Source organism: Bufo gargarizans, chromosome 1 (assembly GCF_014858855.1).
Source record: "Bufo gargarizans isolate SCDJY-AF-19 chromosome 1, ASM1485885v1, whole genome shotgun sequence".
In the NCBI taxonomy this organism is placed as follows: Eukaryota; Metazoa; Chordata; class Amphibia; order Anura; family Bufonidae; genus Bufo; species Bufo gargarizans.
In genome coordinates this window covers 665234358-665248891 of record NC_058080.1, presented here as the reverse complement: position 1 = coordinate 665248891, position 14534 = coordinate 665234358, and the positions used below count along the sequence as shown (strand labels likewise).

The 14534-nt window shown below is 46.7% G+C and overlaps 1 protein-coding gene across 2 annotated transcripts in view; it reads left to right on the top strand.

Moving 5' to 3' along the window:
- Nucleotides 1–14534, top strand: part of CERT1 (ceramide transporter 1) — a 73893-nt gene that overhangs the window by 19289 nt on the left and 40070 nt on the right. For both annotated transcript variants that reach the window (XM_044276084.1, XM_044276083.1), the window contains exon 3: nucleotides 1130–1246. In XM_044276084.1, coding sequence (XP_044132019.1) covers nucleotides 1130–1246 — 117 coding nt within the window. The remainder of the gene's footprint in view (nucleotides 1–1129; nucleotides 1247–14534) is intronic.

Here is a 14534-nt window from a genome sequence, read left to right as displayed (position 1 = left end):
GGCTTCAGTGGAAGCCCTGTCTGAGTAAATGATCAGATATCTGCTGGCATACATGATTAGGGCATATAAACACCCCGCAGTTAAAGGGGTTCTACGGGAATGATTTAAAATGGCCGCCAGCAACCTGTCCTAGAAAGTGAGCATGTCTCGTTACCTTCACTTACAGAGTTTCCTAGGGAGGTGAGGGTCCGGAGCCTCACTACTCATTGCTCTGCTGTACAGTCGATGGTAGTGATATGATCCTGCCTATGATATGCCATCATGGCTGAGCAGCCTGACAGGAGAGCTCGCCAATGTATAGTATATGCAAGCGCCAGAGCGTAGTGTGTAGTGAGGCCCCACGCCCGCACCTCCAGGCAGCTCTGCAAGTGAAGGAAACTGGTTCTGTTCACATTTTAGGATATGTTGCCGGGGGCAATTTTAAATTATTACAGGAGAAGCCCCTTAAGGTGCGGTTAAAAGGAAGTACATTGGGGAATAAAAAATGTAGTGTTTTTTATTTTTTTACAGGTGGAATACTTTTAAAGGGATATTCTAGTTCTAAGAAGTTATCCCCTATCTACACGATAGTGGAAACACTATTGGATTGGTGGGGATCTGATTGGTAGGACCCACTCCTATCACAGTAATGGGGGGGCCCCATACCCTGAAATGAATGGAGTGGTAGGTCAAGCATGCATGGTGCCACTCCTTTGGAGATGGCAGAGTACTAGCACTTGGCTGTTTCCGGCAGTCCCACAGATAATGGAGTGGCTTGGTGCATACTTGGCCTGCCGTTCTATTCATTCATATATAGGAACCTCATTCTTGTGATCAGGTGGAGTCATTGAAGGGGCACCAAAATCATCCAAAAGGGGTTTGCCGCCCAGGAATAATTAATCTGTATGGGGACGAGTGGCTGCTGCAGCGGCATAGGCGATTTACTGCATGTAAATGAACCTCTCACCTCCACTCTCCATCAGGGAATTATTGGGATTGAATGGTTGGTTGCTGATTAGTTGTCGGGTCAGTCGGCCTGTGTAAAGAGGCCTTAACTGTGATACAGACCCTTCCATTATTAACAGATCAGTTGCTGATGAAGGTGAATTCTGCCTTATTTACAGCTTTGTCTTCACATTTTGTTTTCCAGCCCCATGAATTTGACGAGTGCCGATTTGATATCAGTGTTAATGACAGTGTGTGGTACCTGCGCGCCCAGGATCCGGACCACAGACAGCGCTGGATAGACTCCATTGAGCTGCACAAGGTAAATCTAATACATTACAGAGAATCGGTCACCTCAGAGTTTGGACTAGTCCAGATCATTATTTTTATTTTCCTACTGCCCCCCCATTCCCCTGCTGTCAGCACTCAGAGCTGCACTGAAATACATTGTCAGGACTGCTGTGCATGCGCACATGAGTCCTCTCCATTATGTTAGAACTGCACAGCAGTCCTGACTGTATTTCAGTACAGATTTGACAGTGGGGGGAACATGGGGCAGTAGGCAAATTAAAATCTCGACTCCTTATCTGCGGTACTAATGTATTATTGTAAGTAAAAGTCCAAAATCGGGGTGACAGATTTCCTTTAAAGGGGTTTTGCCATCTCAGACAATGGGGGCCTATCGCTAGGATATGTCCCTATTGTCTGATTGGTGCGGGTCCCACCTCTGGAACCTGCACCTACAATGAGAACTGAGCAGGGAAATAAATGGAGGGCGCATGCGCAGCCGCCCTCCATTCATTTCTATGGGGCCTCTGAAAATAGCCGAGCTCAGCTGTTTCTGTCTGCCCCATAGAAATGAATGGGAGCAGGGGCCACGCGTGCACGGTGCGCTCCCATTCGCTTCTATGGGAGCAGCGCTTGGTGGTGGACGGACCCCAGGAAATCCATGGTCTTCCAGCCACAGCTCTACCTGCTCCGTTCTCGTTGTAGGTGCAGGAGGAGGACCCCATTGTATGCTCCCATTGTATGTGATGGTAATACCCCTCTTAAGTGTATATTACACATTAAATTTTAGAGACCTCCTGATGTGCCAAAGTAGACTTTATACATTACTACTTATTACAAATGTTCTTATCTACTTTTTAATGATTGCCAGAATCACCTGTAGTTGGCCAACATGAAAGGTAGGCCGGTCAGTATAGAGAACCAGTTTTCATTTCTAGCTTACAGGTGAGGACAGGAGGTTGTCTTTTGCGCTCTTGGGCACAGCCAGTGTCTGTGCCAAGATGGAAATTTAAAAACTGTTCTTCTAAGCCGAGCTTGATTGTTATTATCTAAATCATTCTCATATTTTAGAATTAAAGTCGGGACGTGGACCGTCCTTTTAAACCCATTTTGGCTAGCTAAAGAAGCTGCTCATGACAAGCAGGGTAAAGCTGGTAACAGACACAAGTGGCTGCTCACTGGACACATGTTCTGGCCGTGACGGGGGCGAGCCTCCCTAGCGTCATCTGCAATACTAGGGAGGCTTGTGCCCGTCACAGCCTGCTATTGTCGAGGCTGAACGGGCCGAAACACGTCCTGGAAAACTATGATTTATTGGCTGTAATAAAGAACACACAGTGTTGAATGATATACGCCTGCTGGGATTACTTGCACACTTTGTATTATAATACAGCCCCATTAATGGCCAGTGATCAGAGGGATTAATGGTAAATATGGTCAACTTAAAGGGGTTTACCCAACTCAACACTTGTAGCTTATCTTTGGGATCTACCTCAAATCTCAAATAGGACCCCCAAGGTGAAGGAGAGCACAAATTGCGCATGTACGGAACCTGGCTATCTTAAGAGGTCCCATGTTCGTGAGTGATGAGAAAGCAGGACAAGCTCCACTCGGCTATTTCCGGTGGTCCCCCAGCTGTGAATGGAGAGGTGACCCCATGCTTGTGCTGCTTTCTCACCGCTCGCTCCTCACATGTGCTCACCTTCAGTCTAGTTTTGGAGATAGGTCTTGGCCTGCTCCTGTTTGACATTTGTGGCATATCCCAGCAATATGCCACAAATGTTGTGGTGGAAAAGCCCCTTTTAATGTTTTCAAGCCCCCAACCCCCTCTTAATAACAGTTTATAACATAAAAGTGGAATCCCTGGTATTGTCTACAGGACCTGCACGCTCCCCTGTGTTTTACGTCATAGCGGAAATCTTGGTGGCAGCTCCTTCACATGGGGCCTATTGTGTTGTCTGTTTTCTGTGTAGAATTGCTATGAAAGCAAGCATGGGGCCCTGAAAGGCTTGACCTGTTGACTACAGAACAGAGGAGCGACACATGTTTTTGTCCACTATTGTACGTGACGGCATATTAACTCTACAGAAGATGAATAGGATTTTGTGTTTGCTAATGACGGCGGTTGTCAGGCATGAAAGGAGCGGCCGTGGTCTCCTGCGAATGCTGCGACTGCCGTGAATGGTCACGTAGTTACAGTAGATGCAAGATGTTTGACATGACAATCCCTGATTTTCTTCTCCTCTGAAGACAACATGGGATCCTTGTGGACTTTGTCTTCAGTCAGATTTTTATTCATGAGCATCGTGTAAACCTGTGTCTAAAAAGAGCAGTCTTGGCTGTGTGCCCAAGGCTCTGCAAACTGGATGAGCAGGATAGTCTGGTGGGGATTAGATAGATGAGAAGAAACTCGTGTTGTAAGAAAAGAAGTTGCTTCTTCCGGAGAATGCGACCACATTTAGAAGGGTTCGGCCCTGTCGGTTAACTATCCCAGAAAGCATACTTGTTGCCTACAGAGACAAGGACACAGTCGTGTCGAGGATGCAAATTCTGGGTCCTAAGGGTAACCCTGCTTTGCGGATTTAGGACACGAGTTTGTTTGAAGTGTTACGAAGGATATGTTCACATATACGGACAAAAAAAACGTTGTGTGCAATGGGTTTTTGTCCGGCCTAAACATGGCATTTGTGCTGGCAAGCTGCTGGATCACCACCGGACCTTATGGCAATCAATGGGGATCCAATGGTGAAGTAGAGGATCCTGAGAGATCCGGCAGGCAAGATGTGATCGAGGCCTTAGGTCCTTTCTAGCACAGACTGATTTTGCAGGTTGACAATAAAACTCTGATTGGCACTTGTTGGAAAGGCCTTTACACAGGTGTTACTGCGATCATTCATCTCCCATACTTTGTCTTTCTGTGTACATGGAGAGATGTGGTGTGCAAATTTTCAGTTGCTCATTTGTCTAGCTATTAAAGGGTTATCCAAGATCCATAAAAATGAATATTCTCTGTGGCGCTGGTCCGCTTCTCCTGCCATTGTTTATAAGCAGCAGTGGTGACATGCCAGGATACCACGTGTGACCACTGCAGCCAATCACTGTTCCCAGCGGTTGACTGCAGCAGTGACATGCCATATACCTCCACATCACCGACACAAGACTGGCCATTCTTGGACAACCCCCTTTACCAATACACAGGGAAAAACCAATAGGTTTGTAATGAATGACTTGAATATAAGTGCGACTTTCAGGGCCACACGGTTCTAGCTTCACCACAGCAACTTCTCAACCACTTCGTGGCTGCATCACGTGGCAGTATGCTAGCTGGCTCTTGAGAATCGGCATTTTAGAAAATGGCTTATTTTTCAATTTTCCAAATTTTTCCCCCACACACTCCTTCTTTCCCCATCAACATAGAATTGGTAGAACTTAAAGAGGCTTTCCCAATAACATTTAGTCTCCTATAGGATAAGGGGGTCTGACCACTGGGACATACCTCCCTCCACCTTAATCTTGTAAACGGAGGTCCCGGAGTCCTCTATGGGAATGGAGTGAGCAGCCCTGAGCATGTGTGACCACCACACTCCTCACTTTTATGGGAGTGCCAAAACGCAATGCTCAGCCCCCTCTCGGGCAGTTCCATAGAAGTGAATGGAGCGTGGATCACATATGCACCCCTACTCTGTTCTCATAGGGGGGTGGTTAATGGGAAAACTCTTAATGGAAACCAAATATATCCACATATCCCCTTATAGAAAAGGAGGACATAATGCAGTTATGGATTGTCTAGAAAATGCTCCCATATGGCATCTGATGGGGAGTGCCCCGAAATTTGATTGGTCTTTCTTTGTGAATCCAACAGAAAAAAAACACTCCCTAGGCCTCATTCACACACCTGTATGTATTCTGCGGTCTTCAAAATGCGGTTGATGTCTGTGTTGCATCATTTTTTTTAATTAAATTTTTTTGTGTGTACCCATTGACTTCAATCGGTCCATGGTATAGGACATGTTCTATTTTTTTTTTTTTGCAGAACGGGCATGTGGAAAGAACGCAGATGTTCTGTGTGCATTCTTCATCTGTTTGTCCATTTTGCAAAAATATAGTATATGTCCGTAAAATGAGGACCACAAATAAATTGCGGACGGCACGTTTGAGGATCTGTGATTTGTCGGTATGGTCATGTGCACGAGGCCTTATGGTTGCTATAATCTGAGGCTGTATACAGCTTGTACAGGGCTGTAGTATGCCTGTGTGCATGAGACCTCAAGCTGTACGCTGCATGGTGTGTGTAGTCGCATAGCACGGGCCGACCTGCACATCCAAAGTGATGCACGAGGCTCTGTGCCGTCCCTGTGGCTTGTCCTATCGCTTACAGGAAGTCCTTCTCTGTGTCCCGCCATGTCCTTACTTGGTCTTTTTCTCCAAACAAACACACAGGAATTATCGATCTGCAATCTGCAGCGTCCTCCTGCGTCGCACACAACGGAGATTTGTGTAATGGAACAAATGCTTTCTAAAATGTCAGCAATCAATACGCCTCAACTCTGTGATGGCACAGAGTCGCGGGCGATAACTACAAAGTGTCGTGTTACCGTTCATTACAAGGCATACACCGCACGTCCTTGTACCAGGAAGAGCAGTGCACTGAGCCCAGCCATTATGTTCTTGGGTTTCCTGCCGTGTCAGTATAAGCTGCATTATATGAGGAGGGCAGAGTACACCGGGCAGGCTGCAGCTTGTCCACCATCTAACCACAGGCAGATTTACATCCAACTCAGAATCTTGATGGACAAAGTGCATGTCTGTGTGCGCGCTGACCTTTGTATTGTGCAGCTGTGTTATATTGCTGCTGCTGTATTGCTTTCAATTTTTGTAGATGGCACACTGACCCGTTCATCTCTGTAGGGCCATGCACACATCAGTATTTTTGGCGGATCCGTGTGGTCGTTTTTCAACTTATAGAGCAGGTCCTATTCTTCTCTGTATTTGCAGATAAGAATATTCCTTTCTATTGGTAGGAGTGAGAAAAATACAGATGCATCGGGAAGGTAACCATTTTTGTGGACCAATATATGAACCCGGACTTGTGCATGAGGCCTTAGTCGTGACATATCCCACTGTGTAGGCATATTGTGGGATATGTCACCCATAGGCTTCCATTGTAATAAGAAAAAAATGAATACTGTTCATTTTCCTTTAATTCTGGAATATCATTATATAGATAAGCATAGGACCCTTTTTTCTTTATTTCTTTTTTTTTCTTCTTTTTTCTTTTTTTATTATTGGTGTGTCCAGTCTGATGGAGTCCGACATGCTAAGTGTGCTTCACTAACGTGATGGCGACTGGACCTATAGTTATTCTGTTCAGAAATCAAAAAATGATTGTCTGGAATGAGTTGGTATGCCACAGTGCCCTGACTGGTATGACACCAACAGTGTGAAAGTTGTAAAATTGATGTGAATGGCTTTTGTAAGGCAATTTGCTTTACTGTTAAATAATGTGCTTTTATTATTTTGTACCCTTGTTGTTTCAGGGTTGTGATCATTTACAGGAGTAGTCTTATCGATTTTAAATTCTGCTAATCTCTCTAATCTGTATAATCCGCTACAGACACTAAATCCCCACCAGCCAGTTCTGCTGAGGATAGCTATTTACAGGTTTAGTGAGTTTCAACAGTATGAGCCCAGTTGTAACGGCCAGAACACATCAGCAGAACGTTTACATGCAAACAAATAAGATGGAAACCTCCTATAAGTGTCCGACCACGCAGCGCAGACAACGTGTACTAAGAACCATGCACAGGGTTATAAGGCTACGAGAACATGGCGCACACGACATGTACTGTAAACCATGCACAGGGTTATCAGGCTACGAGAACATGGCGCACACGACGTGTACTGTAAACCATGCACAGGGTTATGAGGCTATGAGAACATGGCACAGACGACGTGTACTGAGAACCATGCACAGGGTTATAAGGCTACGAGAACATGGCGCCGACTACGTGTACTGTAAACCATGCACAGGGTTATAAGGGACCAACCACGCGGTGCAGTTAATGTGTTGAGAACCATGCAGAGTCATTCTGTTACCTCGTTAGACAGTTTGATTATATAATTGCCACAGGGTAAGGCTAGTTTCACACTAGCGTTCGGCTGTCCGCTCGTGAGCTCCGTTTGAAGGGGCTCACGAGCGGACCCGAACGCTTCCGTCCAGCCCTGATGCAGTCTGAATGGATGCGGATCCGCTCAGAATGCATCAGTCTGGCGGCGTTCAGGCTCCGCTCAGCAGGCGGACACCTGAACGCTGCTTGCAGTGTTCGGGTGTCCGCCTGGCCGTGCGGAGGCGTGCGGATCCGTCCAGACTTACAATGTAAGTCAATGGGGACGGATCCGTTTGAAGATTGAGCCATATTGTGGCATCTTCAAACAGATCCGTCCCCCATTGACTTTCAATGTAGAAGTCTGGACGGATCCGCTCAGGCTAATTTCACACTTAGCCATTTTTTGCCAATATAATGCAGACGGATCCGTTCTGAACGGAGCCTCCGTCTGCATTAATATGAGCGGATCCGTTCAGAACGGATCCGATCGAACGCTAGTGTGAAAGTAGCCTAACCAGCACAACAGCATGGCTATTATCAATGTGCACTAAATAAACAATCTGTGTTTAATGAGTTAAAGAGGACCCGTCACCTCTCCTGACATGTCTGTTTTAGTAACTATGTGCGCTCCCCATGTAATAACAATCCTGGAGCATCTGTTTCCCCTTTTATTTTGGGTTCTGCAGTAGGCTATATGGGTCACATTAATACTGGGTGGCATCTCCTGTTGCTCTGATACAGGCTGCCACTCTAGTGGGGTAATTGTCATACAGATGCTGAATATCCTCCTGTGATGTGTCCTTCTAAGGCTACTTTCACACTAGCGTTCGATCGGATCCGTTCTGAACGGATCCGATCATAATAATGCAGACGGAGGCTCCGTTCAGAACGGATCCGTCTGCATTATTTTAGCATATAACAGCTAAGTGTGAAAATAGCCTCGTACGGATCCGTCCAGACTTTCAATGTAAAGTCAATGGGGGACGGATCCGCCTGAAGATTGAGCCATATTGTGGCATCTTCAAACGGATCCGTCCCCATTGACTTTACATTGTAAGTCTGGACGGATCCGCACGCCTCCGCATGGACAGGCGGACAGCTGAACGCTGCTTGCAGCGGAGCGGAGGCTGAACGCCGCCAGACTGATGCAGTCTGAGCGGATCCGCTCCATTCAGACTGCATCAGGGCTGGACGGCTGCGTTCGGGTCCGCTCGTGAGCCCCTTCAAACGGAGCTCACGAGCGGACCGACGAACGCTAGTGTGAAAGTAGCCTAAGCCCTATCAACTTGGACCTGTAGTTCAACCAAGGTGGTTGTAGGCTGTTGTACATGGGAGATCCATTGCCCCCTGAAGTCCCAGACATTCTTGATGGGGGGGGGGGGGGGGAGATGTGGAGATCGAGCTGGCCAGGGGATCTGTTGAATACCCCGAAGAGCATGTTGTGTAGGACAGGCAGTGTGTGGGTGGACATTACCTTGTTTGAACATCATGACTTCTGATTCCAAAAAGCCAGTAGGACTGGTTCCACAATGTCCTAGATAGACTGAAGTCTGGTCATTGTTACCCCTATGAATACCAGACGGAAATGGTTGCTTATGACACCTGGGGTTGGTCCTCTGTTTCTCTGCTCTATACATGATGGCAGTAGGCCCAATTTCTACCAAGGCAGATCTTACTCCTGGCAATGAGGAGTGGTCAGTGGCAAATGAGGAAATGGACCGAATCAGTCTAGTCCTGTTTCAAGTAGGTGGTTGCAGAAGGGGCTACTGCAGAACCAGTTTGTGATGCCATGGCTGTCCTTTGAGATACAGCATCTCTTATATGGCTATCTTGGTGTGCATCTGTCTTAGAGGACCTTTCACCGGTCTGGACGTTCTCATATAAATAGCTGGCTGTGTAGGGCATACTGAAGTCATGTTACAGCACTTATTATTTTTTCTATGTGCCGCTCTGTTCGCCTGCTAGGCCCTTTACAGTGGCCAAGAATCATCCAGATAATCGCTCACAAGCGTTCATAGGAATGCTCGTTAGGGATTATCTGCCAGAGTAAAGGTGGTGCTGATTATTCAGTGAACGAGTGAAAGCTTGTTCATTGGGTAATCGCATATTTTGTGCGGTCACCTAAATTGTTTGCCGGCAGGAGGTCGTTCCATCTAAATGAGCTCTGCTGCTGGCGAACAGTTCTGTATGGGGACGAGCAACGGCATTAGTGATCCCTCCTCCCCCTACTGAGGAGGAGATTGCTGCATTCGCATGCAGGGGTCTCCTCCACTGACTAGCAGGGAACGCCTGCTTACCGACAATCGTCTGCTAAATTGTCCTGTCTAAAGGGACCTTAAATGGAACCTGTCATCAACTTTATGATGTCCACACTAACGGCAGAATAAAGTAGAGACAGGTGGGTGGATTTCAGCGGTCTGTCATTACTGAGTTTAAAGTAAGTGGTTGCCGAGAACCAACATCACAATCATTGCAGACTGGGCCTGGAAAAGAGTCCCGGCCACCTGAGAAGAGTCCTGGTTAGTCATGAAGTCCTGCTCTCCTGCCCACCTGCTGATGACTGACAGGCTTCTACCTAGTTTTCTCCCTTTCTCTCTACGAGAGAACTGCCAGTCATCAGCAGATGGGGAGAGAGGAGGAGATTAGGAATAACCAGGACTCTTCTCAGGTAGATCTGACTCTTTTCCAGGCTCGGGCTGCAGTGATTATGATGCTGGTTCTCAGAAACCACTTACCTTTAGCTCATGACTGACAGACCGCTGAGATCAGCATTTCTGTCACTATTTAATGCTGCTCTCAGTGAGGTCAGCATAAAGTTGTTGACAGGTTCCCTTTTAAGGGGTTTCTGTCATCAGAAAAATCGTTATGTAGCTGGCTGACATTAGCGATGTGCTAATGACAGCAGCACATAACTGTATGACATATCTCCCTGCCTGCCGCCGTTCGCGCTGAATAATGACTTTTATAATATGCAAATAAGCCTCTAGGTGCTAGTGGGGCGTTGCTGCAGCGCCTAGAGGCTCCTCTCACCGTTTGACACGCCCTTGTAAAGGTGATTGACCTCCTCGGTCTCCTCCGTGCCCCGCAAATCCCGCGCTGTCCATTTTAGTATTAGGCGCAGGCGCAGTGAGTGAAGGACGCTCGCCTGCTGCAGTCTTTCACTAACTGCGCCTAATACTAAAATGGATGGCAAAGGCGCGGGATTTCCGCGGTACGGAGGAGACCGAGGATGTCAATCACCTATACAAGGGCGTGCCAAACGGTGAGAGGACGGAGCCTCTAGGCGCTGCAGCAACGCCCCACTAGCACCTAGAGGCTAATTTGCATATTTATAAAAGTCCTTACTTAGCGCGAACGGCGGCAGGCAGGGAGATAGAAGTCATAGGTATGTTCTTCTGTCATTAGCACATCGCTAATGTCAGCCAGCTACATAACGATTTTTCTGATGACAGAAACCCTTTTAAGGTTTTGGTCATTTGTAGTCCTTATCCAGCAGCTGTCGGTGCATTTGACAACAGGACAATGTTATGTCAGTGATACAATAGGACTGAGAGTTTGATATATATGACAGCGCACGGTCTCCCCATCTATAATGGTGCTCACCCCAAAACACTCGGTGTAATCCCAGCGCACACTGGTGTGTAATTGAGTCAACCACAATACTATGCTGAGGGGGACGTATGTTTGCTGTAGGATTCCCCTTGCTGATGAGTTAACCACATTCCTGTGTCACTGGTCAGATCTTTCCTCGTCCTCCATTCATTGTTCTTGGGCTTTATTCCGCGTGTGACTAATGCAGGGTGCATGTAATCTGCAGAGGGTGTAGAGAAGGAGCAGCGGCTTCCTGTAATCCGGCCACGACACTATTTCTGCTGATTTGCCGTCCTGTGACTCACATTGAACATGTGCCCCTGAGTCAGAGGTTACTCAATGTACACATGCTGCCGTAATTGTGCAAATGACACCAGGCAAGCTTTCGGTGTCGTAATGAGAAGCTCTAGTGCCCGTTTGAGCAGTGTTTTGAGAGAAAAAAAAAAGGAAATAAAGATACATACACTCAGTATACATTATTATTATTATTATTATTATTATTATTTATTATATTTTTATTTTTATTTTTTATTATACCACCCATATACACACCCAGTGGGACCTGTGAACGGGGCTGTACTTAACTGTCACCTATAATTGGTTCCGGGTCCATGTTTTTACGTCTGGTCCCCACATGTAAACTTTGAGCCTGGACAGGGACACGTGTGCCGCTGTAGCCAATGGCTACCCTCAGTGACATCCCCCTATGCAGCACGTGACCCAGCAGTGACGTGCTGCTTTGGGACAAGTCGCTGCTGATTCCAGACACTGGCTGCAGCGGCCCAAGTAGCCCTGTCTGTGCCAGGCCTTTACATGTAGGGACCGGAAGACCGCCAGGGAACCGGGGAGCAGATCAGCCTGGTACCTTTCACAGGTCCCACTGGGTGGGGCAGAAAAAAAAAAGTGGACAACCCCTTAAAGATAGAGTGACTGTGTTGCATTCACTCAGCATTTGCATCGGGAAGCTTTTGGCATATGTTACACAGGCGCCCATCACCTGACCCAATGTATGCCGCCTGTGGGTGCCACGTGCCACGATATGCTTATACAGTGGCATCTGTCTGAAGTCTAGATCCGGAAATCTGCACCCTAAGGTCACATGCACAATAAGGGTGGTTTTTATATGCGGATTCCCATGTGGAAAACCCACAGCGCAGTATAGTACCAGCAACGAGCATGAGAATACACAAATCTCATGTACGCTTAGTGGGTTGTTTCCTGCATTGCGGTTTTCAAATTTAATAGTGTGTCAATTATGTTTGCGGTTTTAGCTGCGCATTTCACCCTTTTCAATGTACGGAATCAATTCCACACCAAAAACTTGTTAGACATTACGGACTTTGGTGCGGATACGGTGCAGAAAAGCACAAAGTCATTCGGACCTTATCTGCGTTCACCCGCACTCATGTGCAGAGACCCAATACTAAGGACCATTCTAGAACGGGTATGTGCTCCAATCAGCCGTACATGTAACCTACTTTTATCATCTAAAATTCTACGACTATTGAGCCACCATCCTGCTTATGAAGGTTCAAAGCCATCTATATCTACAGCATTTGGCGCAGTAGATGCCAGTAGAGGAGACGCTGATTCACACGTTATCTGGGTCAGACGCAAGCATTAGAGTGAGAAACCCCAGGCGTTAGTTTCTGTACTACATATATTACCAGTCTCCAGCTCGTGCGTCATCCTTCCATCTGACTGTAGTTCTAAATCCGCTTTCCTCCTGAACGTCTTATCCTGACTGACTTCCTTCTCCAAGATAGACGCTATAATACCCGAGCGCTAATGACCAGACCTGCTAACATGTCATTTCCCAGATGAGTCGTACGTGACGGATAGTCAGCAGGTGACTGCACAGCATACAGTAAAATTAATTAAAAATTTTGACAGTCTGCCACTTGTGTCCAAACACAGGGCTGATTTGATAGGAGCACCCACTGATATTTGAAGCATCCCCTGATCCTAGTTGTCTAAGGCTAATTTCACACAAGCCTGTTCAGACTGTGAAACACACTGCATGTTTGTCCGTGAGGCTCCTGTGACACAAACGAACAGCACTATAGTGATTTATAATGCTGTGTGTTCCTGCTAGGTCTTGGATCTGATGAACTGCTCTCTCATAATGCAGTCAGCGTATTTCACAGACTATATATACTAATGTTAAAGTAGCCTAAGGGTACAGCCAACATGGGGAGAATTTAAATACTATTGCAGGTTTTCTGCTTTGGAATCCACCGCAAAATCTACAGATTCCTTGTGGATTTCTGCCATGAAATGGACGTCATGAGTTGCAAAGGGTGAAAATTTGCAGCATAAATTGGCATGCTGTGGATTTATAATCTGCACCCCTGGTCAATTTACGGTGTGATTTATTTCTTTTTTTTTTTTTTTTTTTTTTTTTTTTTTTTTTTTTTATTCTTTTGCAGCATGTGGATGAGACTTGAAAAACAGACTTTCTGCATGTGATTTTGCGGGGCAAAATGCTCAGCATGTCTGCTACATGTGAACATACCCTACTTTTTCAATGATGAGTGTAGTGTTGGCAAAGTGAAGGGACCTGCCTTTCTTCTAGGGTTGACCACCTTACAGACATGCTTCGTTCTTGAAGGAACAGTTTGGCTGCTATAGCGCTAAGTTAGGCCCCCTTCACACGACTGTATGTTTGCTCCGCAGCCAATCCGCATATTTTGCGGAACAGATGCGGACCCATTCATTTCAATGGGTCCACAAAAAAATGTCCGTTCTGCAAAAACGCATACGGTCGTGTGAGTGCGCCCTTAGGCGTAGAATATGTACTCTCTGAGAAATAGGAGTCTCCCAAAAAGAGAGAGACCTCCTGGAAGATCCTGGGTTTCTTCTGGGTTCATTGGTGGTGCCTGCACAAGGAGGGGTGCGGCGCATGCAGGCACCAGTACACACCACCTCTTGTGCACGTCTGCAGTCCCTTTGCCAATTGCTTGACAACCTCCCTAGGTTGGGACAATGTGAGAAAAAAAAGGAGACAGAGTATTCTGCACGGATGTACAAAAAAGGCGCCAAGGGATGGCCAGAGAATGGTGTGGAAGGAGGACAGAAAAAACTTCTAAAGATTAGTGGAGAAAAATATTGGAGAAAAATAGGCAGCTCCCCAAACCCCCCTAAAAAAGGGGGAGAAGGAATTTGGTACCCACTGGTGGACTGAGGTGAAAATAAAATTTAAAATTGTTGGTGAACCGGGTTTCTCAGGTATCCTGATAATACCCAGGGGGCGCCACAAACTCCAGTGTTACCAATAAAATTATAGTGTATTACACTATTAGTATCTTGGCGAAAGGTTGCACTTACTTTACTGGGGAGGAGGTGTCACAACCATGGTTATGGTCGTGACTCCTGATCCGCATGCGGTTGCCTGCGGTTTGGTGGTGTTGTCAACCACATGGTGAGGGCTGCTTGTCTGTTGCCTCACATGTGGTTGCCGCTGGCAACATTGTTACATTTGGCAGTATAGCAGCCTGAGCTGTTGCTGGGCAGCTTGGCTCGGCAACTTGTCTTTATAGGTGTGCCTTTTATCCGTTTGGTGTGCACGTGGTGGCAGTGTCTCGGCCTTCTGGCTGTTTCCAGGACATGGTTGCCACGCATGTC